The sequence below is a fragment of the Procambarus clarkii genome, chromosome 74 (genome assembly GCF_040958095.1).
Source record: "Procambarus clarkii isolate CNS0578487 chromosome 74, FALCON_Pclarkii_2.0, whole genome shotgun sequence".
Taxonomy (NCBI): domain Eukaryota; kingdom Metazoa; phylum Arthropoda; class Malacostraca; order Decapoda; family Cambaridae; genus Procambarus; species Procambarus clarkii.
This window is the reverse complement of record NC_091223.1, coordinates 14272377-14296043: the sequence shown is the minus strand read 5'-3', so window position 1 is coordinate 14296043 and position 23667 is coordinate 14272377. Positions and strand designations below refer to the sequence as shown.

Sequence of the window (23667 nt, the reverse complement as noted above, 5' to 3'; positions counted from 1 at the left end):
CTGTCACATAAAATAGGTAGACTAGGAGAAGGTGTCAACGGATTTCATACAGGGCGGAGCACAGCCAGCGGAATAGTTAATCATTTAGCTAATGACAAAGCTAAATATTTTGTTTCTGTTGTCATCAAAGGAGCCTTTAATGAAGTTCCAATAGATGTCCTAGATGATGGCAATCATCTAAGATTGCGATCCTAGATGAGCTTGCATGCATAGGTGTCAAGGGGACACGCTTGTCATGGATTGAAGATTGAATGGGTACCTATTTGTTTAACGATTTGACGGGGTTGAATTTCGGGAAATATTAGGATTAAGGACTTGCCCGAAACGGTATGCGTGCTAGTGGCTGTACAAGAATGTAAGAACTCCTGTCCATATAAATAAATAAAAATAAAGATGAATATGAATCTTGGGACTCCACAAGGAGGAGTGTTAAGTCCCACACCATTCAAAATCTTTATGATCGCCATTGTTAATATATTGAACTTCCAATTCCACGTTGGATTGCTGTTGTTTTAGATTCAGCTACTCTGAACAAAAAGTTCCAAGTAGCACGGGCTATGGTGAGCCCGTAGTGAGTCAATCATCATTTGCTCTAATGATTTTGTCCAGCCGGATTTTAAAGTTTAACAGTTTTGGTATTTAACGGCTTCAGCGCCTAGGCTATTCCGTGGGTTTATAACCCTTAGGGTGAAAAAACATCTCCTGTTCTCAGTCCTACATTGTGGCTTGTTGAGCTTGAAACCGTTGCTCCTTGTTCAACGAGAACGCCATTGTTATTAAACAACAATCGTTGACGTCGTTAAGTTGGAGGTTAACCTTGTTAGATCTCAGAATGTTTGGTAATATGTTTATTGTTTGTGATGTGTTTATATGTATGTATTAACACGATGTACTGAACGGGGTGAGAATAGCTTGAGCTACCTCATCCCTTTGTGTGTATTTTACCTCAATAAACTTATTTCAATTTCAATTTCAATTCAACCTTGTTAGCGATTTTTTTCTTAGGGAACGTCCGGGAACTGCATTCGCTCTGCACGTCCATATGTATAAAACATTTATTAATGATGCATATTAACTATAATTTTATATATTTTTTTATTTAACAGGCTTAGATATACACAGCACCGTGCTGCTACCCTATTCTATATGAAAGATTACACAGTGTAGATAAAAAAAACTAGCTATAAGTTCATCCAATATTCCCACCTTACAGGATGGTTAGTCATACATGAATCCGGGGAGAAATTACCTGTCTCGATACAAAACAAACCAACTCTGATTAAACAACTAGCCATAAGTTCATCTAAATATTCCCATCTCACAGGATAGTCATTCATGGAATCAGGGGAGAAAATACCAGCTTCAAATACAAAAATAAACAACTCTGACTAAGGGTCAACATAAAATGTAAGGCTGATCTATTAGCCCCCACTAGCAAAATCTAGGTACAGCATCCTAGCAGTGTACCGAAAATTTGCCAGTGTAGGCCACTAAACATATAGCCCTGTATGACTAACCATCCTGCGAGATGGGGACTTTTATTACCACTGCTACCTTATTCACTCTTTTGTTGATGATATCCTCAAAATGCATCCAGAGTCTGCCAGTGCAGACCGCCTATCACATGCCTCTGTATGACTAACCATCCTGTGTGATGGGGATTTTTTAGCATCACCTAGTTAGCTTTTTTGACACACTGTACTCCCCTTCATATAGTCTAGGGTAGCTGCACTAATGCAGATGTACCTCATGTATTAATAAAAAAATGGGTACAGCATAAGCATATCTTCCAATATTCCTAAGTGTATGAAGTATTACAGAGCTGTTGACCAAACCACACACTAGAAAGTGATGAGACGACGACGTTTCGGTCCGTCCTGGACCCAAACGTTGATTTCGGTCCAGGACTGTCCAATCGATCAAGTCGATTGTGATGCGAGGATGTTGTTGTTATAGATTCAGCTACTCGGAATAAGTTCCAAGTAGCACGGGGTATGGTGAGCCCGTAACATACCTGGTACAGGAGCGGGGCAAGTAGCACAGGCTATGGTGATCCCGTAGTGGACTTACCTGGCACGGGAGCGGTGCCTGTGATGCGAGGAAGATTGATTGATAAAGATTAAGCCATACACAAGAGGTGGCACGGGCATGAATAGCCCGTAAGGATGCGAGGAAGGAGGCAATGGCAATAAATAGGCAAGAGAGAGGTGAGGAGAAGGAAATCTTGGAGGTTAGGAAGAAAAAGCAAGGCAACAGGAACGGAAGGTAATAAAGGGGGTAATAATAGGAATAAGAAAGAGATCGTAAGAGAAAGAAAAAGGGAAAGAAAAAGAAGAAAGATAAAAGATTACAGCTCTAATTACAGAGCTCAAAGTACCTCATACTATTTGGTCTGAAGTCGCTTATAACAGGGCAATCGCAGATATAGTGTTGGAGAGTATGTCCCAGCTCTTGTTCACAAAGTTTACAATTGTTATGTTTACCATGGGGGATTCAGATTTTAATATGGGGACGACTACATATTTAAACTATTTCTCTCGCTCGCCGCTTTGTTTAAAATTAACGTGGCTAACTCAACACCATAATATTTCGTCTCTATACCATTTACAATTCATTTCGTTCATGGCAAAAGTTTATCACAACGCTCGAAATGATATATATTGCAAGATTACAGTTACTATATTACAAGTTTATTATAGTTGGGTATCGTAGCCTAGCACAATAATAAAGTGAAGGCAGAGGGAGTTGTCGGGGTGGTAACCGCGGTCTGCTCCACCCCGCTGCCAGACATCCGCCCGGCGCCGCCCAACCTCTTCGGAAACTCAATCGCTCGGTGTGCGGGTACTCCGCGCTGACCAATCAGAATAGCGGATACTTACCGGAGGCTCGCGGTGTCCAATGAATACCGCCTGAGCGGTTGCAAGCGGGTGACCACAGCCATTGATTTGGCTGCGGTCCCGCGCTAACACTAGGGAAGCCTCAGTACCGCCCGTGGTTAGATTTCTTGCGGTGTGCGTTGCCGCTCGCGTATAAACTCGCTATGGAGAGCCTCATATCAACGCCTTACACTGGCAACAGTATCAATGATAAACTATCAGCTGCGGGAATCCTCGATACCAAAATAGAGAACAATCTTTCAGAATTAAGAAGATACGTGCGGGAGAAACTTCGGAGTGGCGTATATAAACTCACCACAGACAGGCGTGGAAGATCTAAAGTATGGGAACACTTTCGCATGGTGTTAGACGATCAGGGCAACTTGGTGGGGTACGCTGGCTGCATGTATTGTCTGGATGTGCTGAGACACGACCCCCACATATCTGGTACTTCGTCGCTGTTCAGTCACCTTCGGTCGTGTTCTGCGGCTGGCGCTCTGCCCGCTCACAGCATAGTCGTTCCTGAAGTGCATGTCAAAGAAGAGGTATATGAAGACTCGAGGAATAACGAGGAATGGGATATATTCACGCGAACTGCTGACATTTGTGCTGAATATGTTGCCATTGATATGTTGCCATACCAGTGCCTGAATGGCCATGGTTTCAGAAAGCTGGCTCAGTTCCTGGTGGACTGTGGAGCGCTTCATGGTAAATTTGAAGTGGAATCTGTGCTTCCTCCAGCGGCTACGGTGGCGAAGCGTGTGTGTGCTCGGGCGGGGGAAGAGAGGAGGAAGCTTAGGGCAGCTCTTCGCTCTCATCTGTTACATGGAGCAGCAGCGGTTGCCCTTCACACATTCAAAACCCATGCCTCGTCGTCCATCATGGCATTAACAGTGCATTATGTCAAAGACTGGAGTATTGAGACAGACTTTCTCGGTGTGTGTGATTTTCAAAATGATATCCAGAGAGGACCGAGAGAAGTATTACGCTTCGTAGGGAAATTTGGATTTGAAACTACACCAGAGAAGTTGACGCTGATAATGAGTGCCCAGGAATCTGTACATGACATTTGCAAAGATGCAACCATGATTAAAAGTTTTTCATGTATGATAAATCAATCTGTCAATCAGCTACTTACAAATGATAGGCAATCTACAAAAGACATTTTTACAAATTTAGAAAAATTCAGAGAGATTATCCGGCTTGTCAACAAGGATAACGCAAAGTTGTCAGCACAGTTGGAAGTGGATATTACTAACGGTGAGTCTGACTGGAGGAAAACCTTGCAATTGTCGGAGAGGATATGTGACATGCGCTCCGAACTGCTGAAGGTGACACAGGACAAGAGACTACTAGATGCTCTAAGCAGCGAGAGCGAGGCACAGATGCGACACCTTATTACCATACTGAAGCCCTTCCAGTCTGCCATTGAAGACATGGAGTGCTGCCAGACGCCCACGCTGCACAAGGTGGTTCCCTGGTTCCTACATCTGCGTAACACATGCGCACCTGACGGTGGCGACACTGAAGTATTAGCGGCACTGAAGAAGTCTATAAAACACTGCCTTGACCAGAATGAAGAGGTCAATTTATTACACAAAATTGCAGTGTTTTTTAACCCGCGCATGAACAGCTTAAAGATACTATGCCCAGAGGAAAGAGAGTTAGTGCGAAAAGAGGTGAAGCGTTTAGCTCAAAGCCACATTGACATCAGCGAACCACCCAAGAAAAGACCTAAACAGGAAAGCAGTCCTCTGGCATACTTGGAAGATAAGGACAACGAACAAGACGATGACAGCACTGCCGAGCGAGAGATCCTCCTATACACTATCATGAAGGACTATACCGACTCTGAGGACCTACTGCTGTGGTGGCATAAGAACTCGAGCATGCTGCCCCTGCTGGCCGCCGTGGCTCAGAGAGTTCTGGCCGTCCCTGCCTCAGCTACACCCACCTCCCACCTCACCAAGATCGCTGCCAGGATGAAAGATCTGGGGTCGTCGTGGGGCAACGAACACAACATGGATGACTTAGTGTTTCTACATTCACGCCTTTCACAGTCAACAAATAACTCTGGTTAGTGGACTATGATTTGCTTGTTAATATCATGATTGATATGGTGTTACAGCTAGAGCGAGTCGTTTGATCATATAGTAGTTTTAACATGATGTTGAGTGTTTAGCAGACTTTATGTATCACATAGGGTCATAGGGAGGTAGAAGTAGCCTATCAAGCTCAAGTATGTTTATTGAGATAAGAAAAATACATCTCAAAGGGATAGAGTAGCTTAGGCTATTTCTACCCCCCTTTGTAGCCTATAATAGGGCTTAGGAACCCTACAGTATGATAGGTGGTATCAAAATCTCGTTATAGTGGACAAGAAGCCTGTATTTAGGCTTATCGAGTCCCCCTAGAGCAACTACTGACCTTTCCCAAGATGCAACCCACAACAAGCAACTAACTCCCAGGTACTTATTCAACTGCTAGGTGAACAGAGGCAGCAGGTGAATAGATACGCGCCCAAGCATCTCTGTCCTGCCAAAGGTGTGAACCAGTGTCCCATGATTGTGAGCCGAGAATATTAGACAACAGTGCTACAGTATTTATACTGCACTGTTTAAAGGTGATAGTACTTGACTTTTGAGTACCTGTAAATACACTGTAATGTAAGTTAAGTTTAGGATACACAGATTATGTGGTTCTGTGAGGGGCTAGATATGTGTGTGTATTATACTCAAAGGCTCCAGAATATACCCGAAGGCCACCATCTCACTAAGTTAGGTTAGGCAGGCGATGAGTCACAATAACGTGGCTAAAGTATGTTGACCAGACCACACACTAGAAGGTGAAGGGACGACGACGTTTCGGTCCGTCCTGGACCATTCTCAAGTCGATTATGGACCGTCCTGGACCATTCTCAAGTCACAATCGACTTGAGAATGGTCCAGGACGGACCGAAACGTCGTCGTCCCTTCACCTTCTAGTGTGTGGTCTGGTCAACAAGTTAGGTTAGGTTAGGATATCAGTGTCCATTATAAACTAAACTATTGTTCCTCCTGCAGATGGGTGAAGATGGCTGCCTGGAGCGTCGTTTGGGGACCCAGCAGTCAGTAGTTCAGGGCGACTACGATACCTGTGGTGCGATGGCCCATGTCTTAATCACACTACTGCATCATTGTCTCACATACCTTCCCTACTGCTGGGAAAATACTTAAAAGTGCCATTATATTTGTGATAATAGTCGTTTGCTTGTGCATAAGCAGGTTAGCAATTCGTTCCCATGTATTTGCAAGATCGTATGTAACACAGGAATATATACACCGAAAGGTGTATCTCGTTTCTCCTGTGTATATACTAAGTTTATTTTAATCGTGGATTATGTTCAAGACAGAATATTTGCTGATTGATTGATAGAGATTAAGCCACCCAAGAAGTGGCACGGGCATGAATAGCCCGTAAGAATATTTGCTGCTTGTTATTTCCTATCTCCAAACTCAGCCACGCACGACGGATGTGCTTATCAGTATATATACACTTCAGTTACCTACTATCGTTACCTATTTTTAGTGATTAAAGTATATGGTAGATAACAAGGAAGACTGCAACCTTATTGATCTTAGCAATAGCTAGGCTCTCTTGGCCACCATCTTAGTTTTAGTTCACATTTACAAGTTTACCTTCGGCTTTCCTTGTCTTACTTAGCACGGCCAATAAAAAATTTCTTTAACCGTTAAACAAATCTCTCATCATATGCCTTCCATTGTAAAAGCATAATCCGTCACTAGAATTTGCAGTTTAAAAATTTTTCCGAATGAGTAAACAATATTTATTGAATTACTAGACTCCGGGAGATGCCTATTGTAAAAAATATATATTGGAATTGTTTCACAAAGTCGTTGTGATTCACAGTTTATACAGCATTTGAGATATTCATAGCTTTCATTTAATATTCGTTATGAGATAAAAATATATTATATATATATATATATATATATATATATATATATATATATATATATATATATATATATATATATATATATATGGTGCAATTGTAGGGACTCATATCCTCGGAGAAGAAAATAAAGTACTCAGAGAAAACCTTGTGGATTCTCACTGAACACTGATATATATATATATATATATATATATATATATATATATATATATATATATATATATATATATATATATATATATATATATATATGAGTTTTCAGTTATATATATATATATATATATATATATATATATATATATATATATATATATATATATATATATATGAGTTTTCAGTTATATATATATATATATATATATATATATATATATATATATATATATATATATATACATATATATATATATATATATATATATATATATATATATATATATATATATATATATATATATATATATATATACACACACACAGCACACATGGGTGCTGTTTAGGATGTGATCTCTGTATAGTGTATAACAAGTGGTTTTTTTATATACCAGATCCCGTTTGTATTCACTGTATTTTATATCAGACGAATTCTATGTGCCTTATTTCTATATTCCTTGTTGTATTTGCTTTATTTTGCACTGTATGCCATACTGGATTCGTTATTTTGAACCACATGTTGCACTAACTAATGTATTTTGTACTGCACATTGTATTGTACCTGCTGCATTTTGCAATTTCGGACGCCTTATTGTATATGTTGTATTTTATACCAGATACCATAATATCTGAATTTTGTATTAAATGCTACATTATGCCTTCGTGTTTTATACAAAACATAATAAATCTGCTGTTGTGTTCGGCCATATTGTGCCCGCTGTATTTTGTATCGAATGATGTATATATCTGCTATAATTTGTACTGGACGACATATTATACCCGATTTATTTTGTACCAAACGACGTACTACACCAAATTCAATTTCAAATGTTTATTCAGGTAAACGTACATATGTACACAGAAGATGAGTTACAAACATAATGTTGGATTTATAGATAGAGCTAGTACATACAGTACCTAAAGTCACTACTACGCATAGAATTTCGGGCAAACACCGGCTGTATTCTGTACTGGGAGTTTGATGTTTGATTTAATGGATACAAAAGTACTTTTTGTCTATTTTGTTCATTTCTCCGTGATTCTTTTTTCGTCTCTATATATCGCATTGTAATTTCTTATTTATATCTTCATATCTTAAAATATGTGTAATACTATATATTTCATATATTTTAGGATATGAAAATATATGAAGATTTTCATTTATATCTTCATATATTTTCCACACGTACACACGTTTTGAAGATAACACTTCTTCAATGCTAAAAAAAAAATCACAAATTACTAAGCAGAAAATTAGCTAACAAATACACATAAACACTCAAAGTTTTACATATGGTATATTAATAATAATTATCTAAAGATATATAGATATATAAGACCTAGCAGCCTATTCGCGGAGGAACTTGATGCGTGAACAATGGACTCGTGGATTAAACTGTTGGGTTCGTTAGTCACATGAAATCAAGGATTTACCTGTAGTTGGTTTCGAGAGTTCTACTGCGTAATGTTAAGCTCGTTAAGGTCCAGATAAAAAAGGCAGGAATTCTGTATAGTGAATAAAGTCGCTAAATGACTAACGGTTTCACAATGAGCTAGTATCTACGTTTTCACTTTCTTTAATTTACGTAGATACTTGCACAAGTATCTACGTTTTCTATGCATCAGACTCGATAGGTTAGGGGGGATGGTTGGGTTTGTACGTTTATAGTTAGGTTAGGAGGTTGGATTTGATTTGGAATGGCAAATCAGGAGAACGGGCTGCTGGTATTGTGGTTCAAGAATCCCTATTGTTCTTACTAATTGCTTTTGTGTACAACTGACACCAGTAATTCCATCTATCATCATACTAACATGCAAGAGGAGCCACACATCTATGGATCATCCAATAGAATCAGCAGACTTCTAGATGTGACTACTGCTCGGCTTAGACTCGGTTACAAGTATCTCTGGGAATTCTCATTATCTGCCGATGTAGACCTGACCAAATGTGAACTGTGTCAACAAAATTATTCGCACACCCCTAGTCACTATGTAACAGAGAACGAAAAAAATATGTGAATTCAGAGACAAGTCTAGAACAATTATGTGCCTCTGTAACCCTTCTATTACCGCCCACAGGATGGGTATGGGGTGCATAATAAACTAAACTAAACCATCCTGTAATGTATTTTGAGAATATATATTATCTACTATGTGTGTTTCAATGCCCACCAAACCATAGCTCATCCTAGTCTTATCATTTTCAAGATCTTAGACACCATTCCAAGTTTTCTGGCGGAGCAGGATCACAGCCTAAAAATCTCGGTTCGGCTCCTGCAGCAGGACAGAAGCGTTTGGACAATATTGCCTTTCCCCTGATGCCTCTGTTCACCTAGCTAGTATATACATACCCCAGGAGTTAGGCAACTGTTGTGGGTGGCATCCTGAAGAAGGTCAGTCGGTGGTCCAACCTTCCTGTCTCCGGCGATGTGTAACTAAACATGTACAAACACAAGTTCAAGTTCAAGTTCAAGTAAGTTTATTGAGACAAGAAAAAAATACATCTCAAAGGGATAGAGTAGCTTAGGCTACTTCTACCCCCCCTCCACTTCAAGTCCCTATTACTTAAACCACACTACAGTACTTCAAGGAACTATAGTTCTGACAGAAAAACAATCACTGACTTGCAAAGGGCAGAAAACATTAGTATTCAAGCGCTATTAGTATTAAGAATTATGTTTACAACTGAGAACTATATACATACGGATAGCACATATAGCCGTCTCCCAAACGGTGTCAGTATAAATGCCGGAAATAGACAGGAATATCGTTAATTATGGCAGGTGGCTGTAAGTAATTTATTTATTTATATACAAGAAGGTACATTGGGTTTGTGAGAATACATAGCATAGTACAGTATTTACACTCTTGTAAAGCCACTAGTACGCGCAGAGTTTCGGGCAGAATAAGGAATCCCAAACTGTGATTATAAATGCCAGTAAAACTTTACATTGTATTTTGCATATACAAAGTTTATATTTCCATTTAGAACGCATGTATCGGCAGTTCTTAAGGTCTCTAACTGCAGTGTTATTGGAAAAACAAACTGTATTTCGGATTTTGTAATCGTGTCGTGCATTATAACTTTTGTATAAGAATATATCACCCACAGGGTTATAAACACATGGAACCGCCTACCCGCCGAAGCCGTAAATGCCAAAACCCTGTTAAACTTTAAAATCCAACTTGTTATTTGTATATACAAGAGTTCTTACATTCTTGTAAAGCCACTAGCACGCATATAGCGTTTCGGGCAGGTCCTTAATCCTAATTTTCACATACACACACATCCCCAGGAAGCAGTCCGCAGCAGCTGTCTAACTCCCAGGTACCTATTTACTGCTAGGTGACAGGAGCATCAGGGTGAGAGAAACTTTGCCCACTTGTTTCCGCCAACTGGAAAAGATCACCAGGGCAACTGGGGGACATTTGACAAGCCGCCGGCTCCTGTGCTCGTCGAGACCACTAGTGCAGTCCCCGTGGCGTAGCGGTTAGACACTCGCCTGGCGTTTCGCGAGCGCTTTGGCCTGGGTTCGTATCCTGGCCAGGGAGGATTGACTGGACACTAATCCTTAACTGTACCCTCTGTTTAATCAAACAGTAAAATGGGTACCTGGTTGTTAAACAATTTGGCGGTTCGTATTCCAGGGAATATTAGGATTAAGGACCTGCCCGAAACGCTATGCGGTCTGGTGGCTGTACAAGAAAGTAAGAACTCTTGTATATATACAAATAAATAAAAGGAGTTGGTGGCCCTCAGGTAAATATAAAAGTTTATGGTAGAGATTATCTCTCCGTTTTCTACCATACAGATTGACAAAGTACGATACCGCAAAGGTTTTTTAGGGATACTATGGTAATATTAAGGCTAAACATATTCAGGTAAGGCTAAAGGCTAAACATATGATAGAGAAGTTGGTCTACTATTTGAGGCAATCATGCACTATATATACTTGCAAAATTATTCATTAGTGTTAATACATTGGCATATTCTTCACAATTACTCTCAATTAGCTAAATGGGTTCCGGCAGAAGTAGAATAGTGGTCAGCGTCCTCGTGGAGCACCTCGTCTTTGGTTCAGTCCCCGGGCAGAACAGAAACGCTTGGGCACATATTCTTTCACATACACGGAAGTTAGGCAACAGTTGTGGGTTGCAGCTTTGTGAAAGTCAGCAGTTGGCTTAATTAGGACCACCACTACCGCTACACCAGTTTCAGTGGTGTAGTGGTAAGACACTCGCCTGGCGTTCCGCGAGCGCTATGTCATGGGTTCGTATCCTGGCCGGGGAGGATTTACTGGGCACAATTCCTTAACTGTAGCCTCTGTTTAACGCAACAGTAAAATGTGTACTTGGTTGTAACAACGATTCTTCGCGGCGGGGATCGTATTCCAGGGACCTGCCCGAAACGCTACGCGTACTAGTGGCTGTACAAGAATGTAACAACTCTTGTATATATCTCAAAAAAAAAAAATAGGAGAGCTTTGATGATGATGATGATGATAATATACAAAATCTGTCTCTAAAGTGGATAGAATTCTATTTTTTTATGGTGACAGAATTCTATTTTTTTTTTAGGTTTACGTTAGCTGGTAGGTTTACGTAGGGTGACATTTCTACTATCCAAAATTTATTTGAAACTGCTAGGATTATTGAAGGTTATGCATTTTATTATTTGTTTATATTGTATTCAACTTAAACTTTATAAGTTTGATTAAAATGAGGCTATAGTTAGTCAGCCGACGCGAAAGGTGCATTAATTAACGTTAACTTGATTTGTGATAAAGAAAAATGGCATTTTTCTCAACTATAAATAAATATTATTATAATTATTATAACATTGTTATAATTTTGCGTACACCCCACGAACTACAAATTTATAAATGATTGCCAATAGAGCCAAAATACCTAACCTAACCTAGGTCTAAGTATTCATTAAATTACCCGAACCAAACCTACCTGAATACCCACGCCCAGAAAACGGGACATCACGTCAATTACCATTATTATACACTATTTTTTGGCCTTAGGGAAATTATACGTAAAAAGCGATGCATTATTTCAGAACAAGTATAGCCTATAGCGATCAGTATTGGTTAACGCATGCCATCATAGGCTTCCCAAGCAATACCTATAGGCCATTACGGTTACGCCTGAAAGATACCATATATATCTCTCTCTACTGGCCTTGACGGGGACAGGAAGCTCATGGGTTGTCAAAGGTATCTTCCACCCCCCCTCCCTAATTGTTTCTGAGATTTTTTTCCCAATTTAATTTTGAAATGATGGCATTTACGGCTTCGGCAGATATGTGTGGGAGCAACGCATCGTTAATTCCTCTTGGGTTTGGTGTTGAGCTTCAGACCTGTCAACCCATGGAAGGTTGCAACCACAATTGCAAGTATATTTTACTCCTGAGCATAGTGCAATACTAAAATAAACTCTCAGTCTATACCCACCGAGAGGCTTGGTATACCTCTCAATATATATACATGTCTCACTTGGCCTCTGCAGTCAGTTCATTATTCTTAATAAGTCAGTTAATAATAAGTTAGCTAATTACTGTTAGTTCTATGTATTGCCGTCTGTAATGACTCTCACCAATAATCCAATAATTACAGGATATTCCTTGGGTATCAATAATTCGCTAATTACCATGGAGGTCGTAATAGCCATCCGGTCTTTGTGGCGAGGTGGACCTTGTCATCAGTGAAGATATTTTACATTACATAATTAGCCAAACAAGTCGTAGTCGCATTTAATGGTAGAAAATAATAAAAAAAATGGTTAAGTCAATAATAACTTAATGTATTAAACATTAACAAGTTTAAATGAAGTGATGTTGCGACGTCGTACCGAAGTTCATAATACTGGTTATGCACGAACGTAAACTTAGGAATAGAAGTGAACTTAGGAACAGAAGTGAACTTAAGAATCTGAAGTGAACTTATGAATGCATGAATACGAGGTTTCACTGGAAGCCTCAGACCCGCCTAGAGGATTCAGCTCAATCCCAGGTTGCCTTACTTCTCTAGCATATCGTAGTCTAGTGGTTTATAACGAGTGCTTGGGAGTACCCAATGTGAAGGTTCGAATAATAATAATAATAATAATAATAATAATAATAATAATAATAATAATAATAATAATAATAATTTTATTAAAAAATAAAAAACAGAAAACAGTAGTTATTTCGCGTTTCGGGCAGATTGTCTGTTTTTGTGTTCTTTGAGTGAATGATTTTGTGGAGATTTGAAGGGTGAAGATTTGTGTGAAAAGTGTGGTGTGGTGTGGAGGGTGTGGTGTAGCTGGTGTGGAGGGTGTGGTGTAGCAGGCTTGGCGGGTGTGGTGTAGCAGGCTTGGCGGGTGTGGTGTAGTGTGTGGCTGGATAAAGCTATATAAAGGAAGATCATCTGAATCTTGTGCATAATACTGATGAGAAAACTTTCCCCTATTATTGTAGAGAATACCAGAGAATCACAAGTAATGAGACCTCACTCTCACTCTCTCTCTCTTCTTCGCTCTTCTCTAGGTGTGAGAGGCAGAGTGGGTGGGTGGCTAAGAGTTAAGAGAGAGAGTGCAAGGGCGGGTAAAACTGCGTAGTTGAGAATGACACAGTTGGGGTGGACGTGGACAAAATGCAACATGTTTTAAAACTCAATAAACCTCATAGATTTTCTCTCAATATACTGGTTTAATTTCTTCTGCATCCCCCAACTAATCTTTATTTACTGCTATGCTAAGTAAAGTTGTATTTTTTTTTTTTAGATGCAAGCACTAATTACAGTGCGACGTCAATATATTGTGACTGAGTTTGTTGGGGACTGGATGGGATATGTAGATGTGAGAGCGTTACCTCTCTGGTTCACCACCTTCAAGGCGCTGGGACTGGCAACTAGCCAGCTCTTGGATCTCTTCTTAAGTTCAATGAACATGAAATCCAGCTTTCCGGGAACACCTTTATAGTGAGTTTTATATTTATCATATTTACTAATGAGCTGTGGCAGTCTCTTGATGGACGGTCCATTTTTTTGTTAATTCTTGGCAATATCTTTTTTTTTTTCCATCGGGAGATGAAATATGTCGTTGCCCCAGAGTGCCAGCCTTCAAGCAAATACAGAATATAACATATCAACAAATTTCACACAGCTACCACAGGTCTGTGAAGCAGCAGCGATATGCCATGACTTACTGAAGTTATACTCGTATATCACCTTCCCCAGCGAGGGGAGTCGACAGGTCAGAGGGGAATGGGAATCTTCACTCTACAGTTTATGGGATTCGATCGTGCGTTCCTCACAAGCGAGCCACAAATGTGACGCGATACCAGAAATCCAATGCCCCCGGACACGTGACAGGCGTGGACTCTGAGGTATGCAAGAGAAATTGACGGTAAAATGAATAGGAATACACCGGCCGCACTGGCAACCGGCCCTGTCCGCCTCCCCCGCCAACCGGATCGTTACTAGCTGTTCCTCGCGCTGCCCTCACCCCCTCCCCAAACCGGTTACCCTCCAATTAACATCTCACAAAGCCACTGTCATAACCTTAAATGATGAACATCATTGCCAAACTAGACCCCAGATGCCCCCGGGGGGCAGCAGCACGAACGAGAGAGTAGAAGGGGAGGAAATGTGCATGTGGGCGGGCCGGGAACATGAGCAACCCCGGCTGGAGTGAAGGCGGGGCGGGCGCGGCCGGGCCGTAAGAGCCGCAGGGAAGAGAGTAGTATGGTAGCCAGTGTGGAGGTGGGGAGCGCTGCTGAACCTCGTGCCACCTCAAACTTCTTAAATATAACATAAAACACTCAGGTTAGGATTAATGTCAGGATGCAGCCGCCTCCAAGGAAGGTAAGTCCGTGCTAGGAGATGCTTTTGACCTCCTTCTTCCTTCCTGGGATTACTTACTAGTGGAATATCTCTCTCTCTCGTGTTGAGACAAGGTGAATGTTCTCCAAAGGGACTCTTGAAGCTTAACATTAAAGCAACAAGAGAGATGGTAATCCGCTCGAGAAATCAATGGGGGTGTGGGTCATGGGGTGATAAGAGGGTGTTATCGGTTATCAGCTGAGCACCAAAGGGGGAAGGGGGAGGTGTTATGGCCCCACAACCATGAGGAACTGATTATATTCAACCTTTTCCTCCCCATCTGACGAACCCACACCCATGGGTAATGGACAGTGTCTACCCTCCACCCTCATGGGTAATGGACAGTGTCTACCCTCCACCCTCATGGGTAATGGACAGTGTCTACCCTCCACCCTCATGGGTAATTTACAGTGTCTACCCCTCCATCCTCATGGGTAATAGGACTGTCTACCCTCCACCCTCATGGGTAATGGACAGTGTCTACCCTCCACCCTCATGGGTAATGGACAGTGTCTACCCTCCACCCCCATGGGTAATGGACAGTGTCTACCCTCCACCCTCATGGGTAATGGACAGTGTCTACCCTCCACCCTCATGGGTAATGGACAGTGTCTACCCTCCACCCTCATGGGTAATGGACAGTGTCTACCCTCCACCCTCATGGGTAATGGACAGTGTCTACCCTCCACCCTCATGGGTAATGGACAGTGTCTACCCTCCACCCCCGTGGGTAATGGACAGTGTCCACCCTCCACCCCCATGGGTAATGGGCAGTGTCTACCCTCCACCCTCATGGGTAATGGACAGTGTCTACCCTCCACCCTCATGGGTAATGGACAGTGTCTACCCTCCACCCCCGTGGGTAATGGACAGTGTCTACCCTCCACCCCCGTGGGTAATGGACAGTGTCCACCCTCCACCCTCACGGACCCAAAAAACCCTATAGACTTTAGTAGTTCAAGTTCAAGTATGTTTATTGAGACAAGAAAGAAATACATCTCAAAGGGAAAGAGTAGCTTAGGCTATTTCTACCTTCCCCCCTATTTTTGTGGTCCTCGCTATAATTTATAAACTCACGCATACGAAAGAGCGTATAGTTTTGTGATCATCTTAACCAGAGCTAGTCTTTTTTTAGGAATATTTCTACCTATTGCATGATATCGAATCCCCGATGGAGAACTTTCGTGAGAAATAATCGAAATTGTATGCAAGAGCATGCGAGAAATAGAATGGGTAGATGAGAGAGATATCACTGGAGATGGGAGATAGGACGAAGTAGATGGGAAATAGGACGGGGGTAGATATAGTACTGAGTAGATATGAGAAATAACACGTGGTAGATGGGAAAGCAAAAAGTAGATAATTATATGCTTGTATTTTCTCTCTATATACTAGCATATTTTGGGACGCACCTACGATGCTACAATCGTGGGTGTGTGTGTTCAACAGAGTTTATTCCTGAAGATGTCACATTGATGACGAAACGTCGAACAAATAAAAAGGAAAAGATTAAGTGATATAGTGTTTTTTCACTCTCCGGATGGTAGAAGATATTTGTGTTGAATCGAAAATATCAGGAAAGAAAATTAATAATAGTTACACTGCTGTTGTGTTGAATGACATTATATATATATATATATATATATATATATATATATATATATATATATATATATATATATATATATATATATATATATATATATATATATATAATGACTAACCAACCCCCAGCAACCCTTGGGGTGCATTCGGAAGGTTGGCTTGTATAAGAATTGCCTTTAGGAATGTCAACACACGGGAGACATCTCCCGTCACGCAGGGTGCAGTCGCACCTCCACAGATCTCCAGTATCATCTATTGATACTGGTAATGGCTCAAAAAGGCCTCCACTTACGGGCTATTCATGCCCGTGCCATCTTTTGGGTGGCTTAATCTTCATCAATCAATCAATCGAGTGTCAACAGTGTCGTTGAGGAGTTTGTGTCGTTAAAGTCAGATCAGTTCTGGAATATACGGCATGGCGTAGGGTCCTCATTTCGGTCAGTACAGAATGATGCTGGACAAAGTTCAGAAATATATCACCAGAATAGTCCAAGAACTAAGAGGTTTGAGCTATGAGGAAAGCTCATAGCTTTCAGCTACGCCTCAGTTCACCCATTCACTGCTGGGTGAAAAGAGGCGCACAATTAAGGATTGACGCCTAGTTAATCCTACCCGGCCAGGATACGAACCCCCAGGCGGTTCACTTCGCTCGCGAAGCGCGGGAGCGAGTGTGTTACCACTGCGCCAAGGGGACTGCTTAAGATAGACAACCAATGATTAGAAGGAGTAGACAACCAATGGTTAGAAAGGCCGGGCTCAAGCGCTAACAGCTCGATCCTGCCGGCTCAAAAGAGTAAACACACACACACACACACACACACACACACACACACACACACACACACAGTTTATGGATTATATTCAAGAGGAAATCAGGAAGAGCAGGGTAGAATGGCAAGGAGAAATATCTAGGCTTACTAATGAATTTGGCAGGAATAAGGGAAGCTTGGCAGGGGAAGGGGGAGTAGTAGTAGGTGGAGTAGCGGGTGTAGGAGGGGTGGGGGTCAGCCAGGGAGAGGGCCACCAGCATGACCCTGAACTGAGAAAGAGGACAATCATAATCCATGGATTACTTGAAGCCAGGGCACCATCGAGGCAGGAAAGGATGGAGATTGAGGATTTGGAACTACAGGGGATCTTGAGAGACATGAGAGCCCAGATGGCAGGGAATGAGGTGCAAGTCCACCGACGCATTGGACCATACAACTGTAACAGGAAACGACCTGTCCTGGTACAGTTCACTAACGAAGAGGCAGTGGATTACATACTGCATCACAAACACCTACTCAGAGGTAGCGAAAATTACTACAACGTATTTATTGACAAATTCATGACGAAGGAGGAACAGATTGCCCACAGAGCATGCAAACAACAATACGACTCTTCCCATTTGAGCGCAGCTACACACCCCAGTGCTAATCCACCCCATGCTAACCAGCTCACAAGTGCTTCTCAGGTCACCCCTTCCCCAAATCAGCCGCCCCTGCTTATCTCCCCAGCACATCCCTTGACCCCTCTGACCCCACTGGAGTCAAATTCATCCCACATTCCAAGGACCCCCTCATCACCTCAACCCCCAAAACCCGTCCAGCCCTCATCCCCTCAACCCCCAAAACCCACCCAGCTCTCATCCCCTCAACCCCCAAAACCCATCCAGACCTCATCCCCTCAACCCCAAGAACCCACCCAGACCTCATCCCCTCAACACCCAAAGCCTACCCTGCCCTCACCCCTCCTCATCCCCTCTCCTTCCATGTGACCCCCCACCCTTGCGAGGGAGGTGGGAGGTCCCCCCCACCCCCTCTATCCTTCCCCCTCCCAACCTCTCAACCTCTATCTGTCTCCCAACCTTACGCTATCTCCCAACCCCTCTATGCCCTCCCTAATCTTCAGACCCAGTATGCCCTTCCAACTCCAGACCTACCTACCCAGGCCCTACCCCAGACCCTCCTACCTACCTTCCTAGAAGCCCAGCCCCCAGTAGCCCCCCAAGCACCCCTCCTGAACTCTTTCACCCCCCATACACCCCCCGGACCCCCCCAGACACCCCCCGGATCCCCCCGGACATCCCCCGGACCCTCCCCGCCCCCAGTCATCCCCCAGACACCCCCCAGATCCCCCGGATCCCCTCTGCCCCCAGTCACCCCCCAGACATCCCCCAGATCCCCCCAGACCCCCAGAGAAAGGGAGAACTCTGGTACAAGAGTTTCCATGAAGAATCTCAAGGTTTGGTACACCAATGCTGATGGGGTATCTAATAAAGCAGAAGAGATAAAAGAAAGAGTGAGTGAAGCAGATCCTGACATAGTTGCAATTGTGGAAACTAAAATTAATGACATGATCTCAGATGCAATCTTTCCTGAAGGGTACCAGGTGATACGAAAAGAGAGGACACAGAGACAGGGAGGGGGAGTAGCACTCCTAATAAAGCGGAAATGGAAGTTTGAAGACCTGGGAAATCGAGTTACCAATGAGTGCACAAGCTTCATACATGGAACTCTGACAGTAGATGGGAGGAAGATTGTGATCATGGTAATCTACAATCCCCCACCAAACAGTAGAAGACCCAGGCAGGAGTATGATGACAACAACAAAGCATGTATAGATGAACTGCAGAAGGCAGCAACACTAGCCCACAGAATGAGAGCGAAGCTGCTGATCATGGGGGACCTAAATCATGGAGAGATAAATTGGGAATCAAGGAATCCCCATGGAGGGGACGAAACGTGGGGAGCAAAATTAGTAGATGTTATAGACAGGAATTTCCTGACACAACATGTGAAGGAAGACACAAGGGAAAGAGGAGGAGATGCACCGAGCCTATTAGACCTGATTTTCACCCAGAACGTAGAAGATATCGAGAATTTAGAGCATGAAATACCTCTAGGGGCCAGTGACCATTGTGTCCTAGTCTTTGACTACATGATGGAATTCAAACTTATGACCATGGGACAAGAGATCTGGGAAAGGAGAGCTGACTACAGGAAAGGGGACTATATGAGGATGAGGGACTATCTGGGTGAAGTGCAGTGGGAGGAAGAAATTAGAGGAAAAACAGTCCAAGATATGATGGACCTAGTCATACAGAAATGCCAGGAGGCCGAAGAGAGATTTATACCAACGGTAAAGGGAAAAAATAAAAGGGAATATAATAACCCATGGTTTAATAGACAGTGTCAGGAAGCAAAAATGGCCAGCAGGCGGGAGTGGAGGAAGTACAGAAGACAAAGAACAGAGGACAACAGAAGCAGATACAACAGAGCTAGGAACGATTACATTAACATAAGACGAACATCGGAAAGGGACTATGAGAACGATATTGCAATCAAAGCGAAAAAACAACCTAAGTTACTACACAGTCATATAAGAAGAAAAATGTCGGTGAACGACCAAGTGACAAGACTAAGGAAGACAGAGGGGGCATATACTGAAAGTGACAAGGAAATCTGCGAGGCACTGAATGCCAGTTTCCATGGAGTGTTCACTACCGAGCCTGAGCAGCTCCCATTGTTGGAAGGGGTTACCCTAGATGAAAGACTATCAGATATAGAGGTGACAGCAGAGGAGGTAATGAAACAGTTGACAACTCTAGATGCAACTAAAGCAGTTGGACCAGACAAAGTATCACCGTGGATACTAAAAGAAGCAGCACAGGCCCTCAGCGTGCCTCTGGCAATGATCTTTAATGAGTCACTTATGTCAGGAGAATTGCCCAGTTGCTGGAAGAAGGCAAATGTCGTGCCGATCTTCAAGAAAGGAGATAGGGAGGAGGCACTTAACTACAGACCTGTATCACTGACAAGCATCCCCTGTAAAATACTGGAAAGAATAATTAGGCTACGACTGGTTGCACACCTGGAGAACATTAGGTTTGTGAACAAACATCAACATGGGTTCTGGACAGGGAAATCGTGCCTAACAAACCTTCTGGAATTCTATGATAAAATAACGAGGATAAGACAGGACAGAGATGGTTGGGCAGACTGCATATTTCTGGACTGCCAAAAAGTCTTTGATACAGTACCGCACATGAGACTGCTGTTCAAGCTCGAGAGGCAGGCGGGGGTGGGGGGAAAGGTCCTAGAATGGATAAGGAACTACCTAACAGGAAGGAGCCAAAGAGTTACGGTAAGGGGCGAGAAGTCGGACTGGCGAACAGTAACAAGTGGAGTACCACAAGGATCGGTGCTGGGACCAATTCTATTTCTTGTATATGTTAACGACATGTTTACAGGCGTAGAGTCCTACATGTCGATGTTTGCGGATGATGCAAAGTTGATGAGAAGAGTTGTGACAGATGAGGATTGCAGGATCCTCCAAGAGGACCTGAACAGATTGCAGAGATGGTCAGAGAAATGGCTACTAGAATTCAACACGAGCAAATGTAAAGTTATGGAAATGGGACTAGGAGATAGGAGACCAAAGGGACAGTACACAATGAAGGGGAACAGCCTACCTGTAACGACGCGTGAAAGAGACCTGGGGGTGGACGTAACACCTAATCTATCTCCTGAGGCACATATTAATAGGATAACGACAGCAGCGTACTCTACACTGGCAAAAGTTAGAACATCATTCAGAAACCTAAGTAAGGAGGCATTTAGGGCGCTTTACACTGCCTACGTAAGGCCAGTCTTAGAGTATGCCGCCTCATCATGGAGTCCCCATCTGAAGAAGCATATAATGAAACTGGAAAAGGTTCAGAGGTTTGCAACGAGACTCGTCCCAGAGCTACGAGGGATGGGGTATGAAGGGCGCCTGAGGGAACTGTGCCTTACGACACTAGAAAGAAGAAGGGAGAGGGGGGGACATGATAGGAACGTATAAGATACTCAGAGGAATTGACAGAGTGGACATAGACGAAATGTTCACACGGAATAGTAACAGAACGAGAGGACATGGATGGAAGCTTGAAACTCAGATGAGTCACAGAGATGTTAGGAAGTTTTCTTTTAGCGTGAGAGTAGTGGGGAAATGGAATGCACTTCAGGAACAGGTTGTGGAAGCAAATACTATTCATAATTTTAAAACCAGGTATGATAGGGAAATGGGACAGGAGTCATTGCTGTAAACAACCGATGCTCGAAAGGCGGGATCCAAGAGTCAATGCTCGATCCTGCAAGCACATATAGGTGAGTACATATAGGTGAGTACACACACACACACACACACACACACACACACACACACACACACACACTTTCTCAAGATAAGTCAATTCGAATAGTCTGGCCGTTAATACACTGCTTGGCGTTTATGTATGTGTATATATATATATATATATATATAACTGAAAACTCACACCCCAGAAGTGACTCGAACCCATACTCCCAGAAGCAACGCATCTGGTATGTACAAGACGCCTTAATCCACTTGACCATCACGACCGGACATAATGAGGTGATAGCCGAGGCTATTTGAACCACCCCACCGCCGGCACTCGGATAGTTATCTTGGGCATAGCATTTTACCAAATCACCTCATTCTTTGGGGCAACACGTGAGGAACACAAATGCGAACAAGCCTGAATGGTCCCCAGGACATATGCAACTGAAAACTCACACCCCAGAAGTGACTCGAACCCATACTCCCAGAAGCAACGCATCTGGTATGTACAAGACGCCTTAATCCACTTGACCATCACGACCGGACATAATGAGGTGATAGCCGAGGCTATTTGAACCACCCCACCGCCGGCACTCGGATAGTTATCTTGGGCATAGCATTTTACCAAATCACCTCATTCTTTGGGGCAACACGTGAGGAACACAAATGCGAACAAGCCTGAATGGTCCCCAGGACATATGCAACTGAAAACTCACACCCCAGAAGTGACTCGAACCCATACTCCCAGAAGCAACGCATCTGGTATGTACAAGACGCCTTAATCCACTTGACCATCACGACCGGACATAATGAGGTGATAGCCGAGGCTATTTGAACCACCCCACCGCCGGCACTCGGATAGTTATCTTGGGCATAGCATTTTACCAAATCACCTCATTCTTTGGGGCAACACGTGAGGAACACAAATGCGAACAAGCCTGAATGGTCCCCAGGACATATGCAACTGGAGCCGAGGTGATAGCCTCGGCTATCACCTCATTATGTCCGGTCGTGATGGTCAAGTGGATTAAGGCGTCTTGTACATACCAGATGCGTTGCTTCTGGGAGTATGGGTTCGAGTCACTTCTGGGGTGTGAGTTTTCAGTTGCATATGTCCTGGGGACCATTCAGGCTTGTTCGCATTTGTGTTCCTCACGTGTTGCCCCAAAGAATGAGGTGATTTGGTAAAATGCTATGCCCAAGATAACTATCCGAGTGCCGGCGGTGGGGTGGTTCAAATAGCCTCGGCTATCACCTCATTATGTCCGGTCGTGATGGTCAAGTGGATTAAGGCGTCTTGTACATACCAGATGCGTTGCTTCTGGGAGTATGGGTTCGAGTCACTTCTGGGGTGTGAGTTTTCAGTTGCATATGTCCTGGGGACCATTCAGGCTTGTTCGCATTTGTGTTCCTCACGTGTTGCCCCAAAGAATGAGGTGATTTGGTAAAATGCTATGCCCAAGATAACTATCCGAGTGCCGGCGGTGGGGTGGTTCAAATAGCCTCGGCTATCACCTCATTATGTCCGGTCGTGATGGTCAAGTGGATTAAGGCGTCTTGTACATACCAGATGCGTTGCTTCTGGGAGTATGGGTTCGAGTCACTTCTGGGGTGTGAGTTTTCAGTTGCATATGTCCTGGGGACCATTCAGGCTTGTTCGCATATATATATATATATATATATATATATATATATATATATATATATATATATATATATATATATATATATATATATATATATATATATATATATATTCATTCACCTGGGCACTAGGAGCCTCGAACACCCGACCACCAGAACAGGAGCCAGTCGCTCTATCAGCTGCGCAACTGGGCAGTTGATAGAGCGACTGTTTCCCATGCTGTAGGTCCGGTATTCGAGTCCCCTAGTGCCCAGGTGAACGAAATGTTACATCCACAGTAGTGTGGTAAATGTATATTATAATATATATAATGTTTATTGATTTATATTATTGTAGAGAAGCGCTAGTATTTGTATTTTTATATTATTATTTCTACACAAAAACGCTCATTTTTCACATTCGTCTTCACAAATAAGCTGTCGTTTTCAGGGGCCTCACTTTCCCCATGGCAGGCTC

The 23667-nt window shown here is 42.8% G+C and overlaps 2 protein-coding genes across 14 annotated transcripts in view; both read left to right on the top strand.

The window, feature by feature from the left end:
• Positions 1-2863: 2863 nt before the first annotated feature.
• Positions 2864-7002, top strand: LOC123767336 (transposable element Hobo transposase). Its single transcript, XM_045756936.2, has 2 exons — positions 2864-4952; positions 5939-7002. The coding sequence occupies exons 1-2, from the start codon at positions 3041-3043 to the stop codon at positions 5944-5946; spliced, it is 1920 nt and encodes a 639-aa protein (XP_045612892.2). The 5' UTR covers positions 2864-3040; the 3' UTR covers positions 5947-7002.
• Positions 7003-14716: 7714 nt separating this feature from the next.
• The window catches only part of LOC123767335 (protein nervous wreck), a 103076-nt gene continuing 94125 nt past the window's right edge, over positions 14717-23667 (top strand). For all 13 annotated transcript variants that reach the window (XM_069312962.1, XM_069312961.1, XM_069312972.1 and 10 more), the window contains exon 1: positions 14717-14837. In XM_069312962.1, coding sequence (XP_069169063.1) covers positions 14817-14837 — 21 coding nt within the window. In that variant the 5' untranslated portion in view covers positions 14717-14816. The remainder of the gene's footprint in view (positions 14838-23667) is intronic.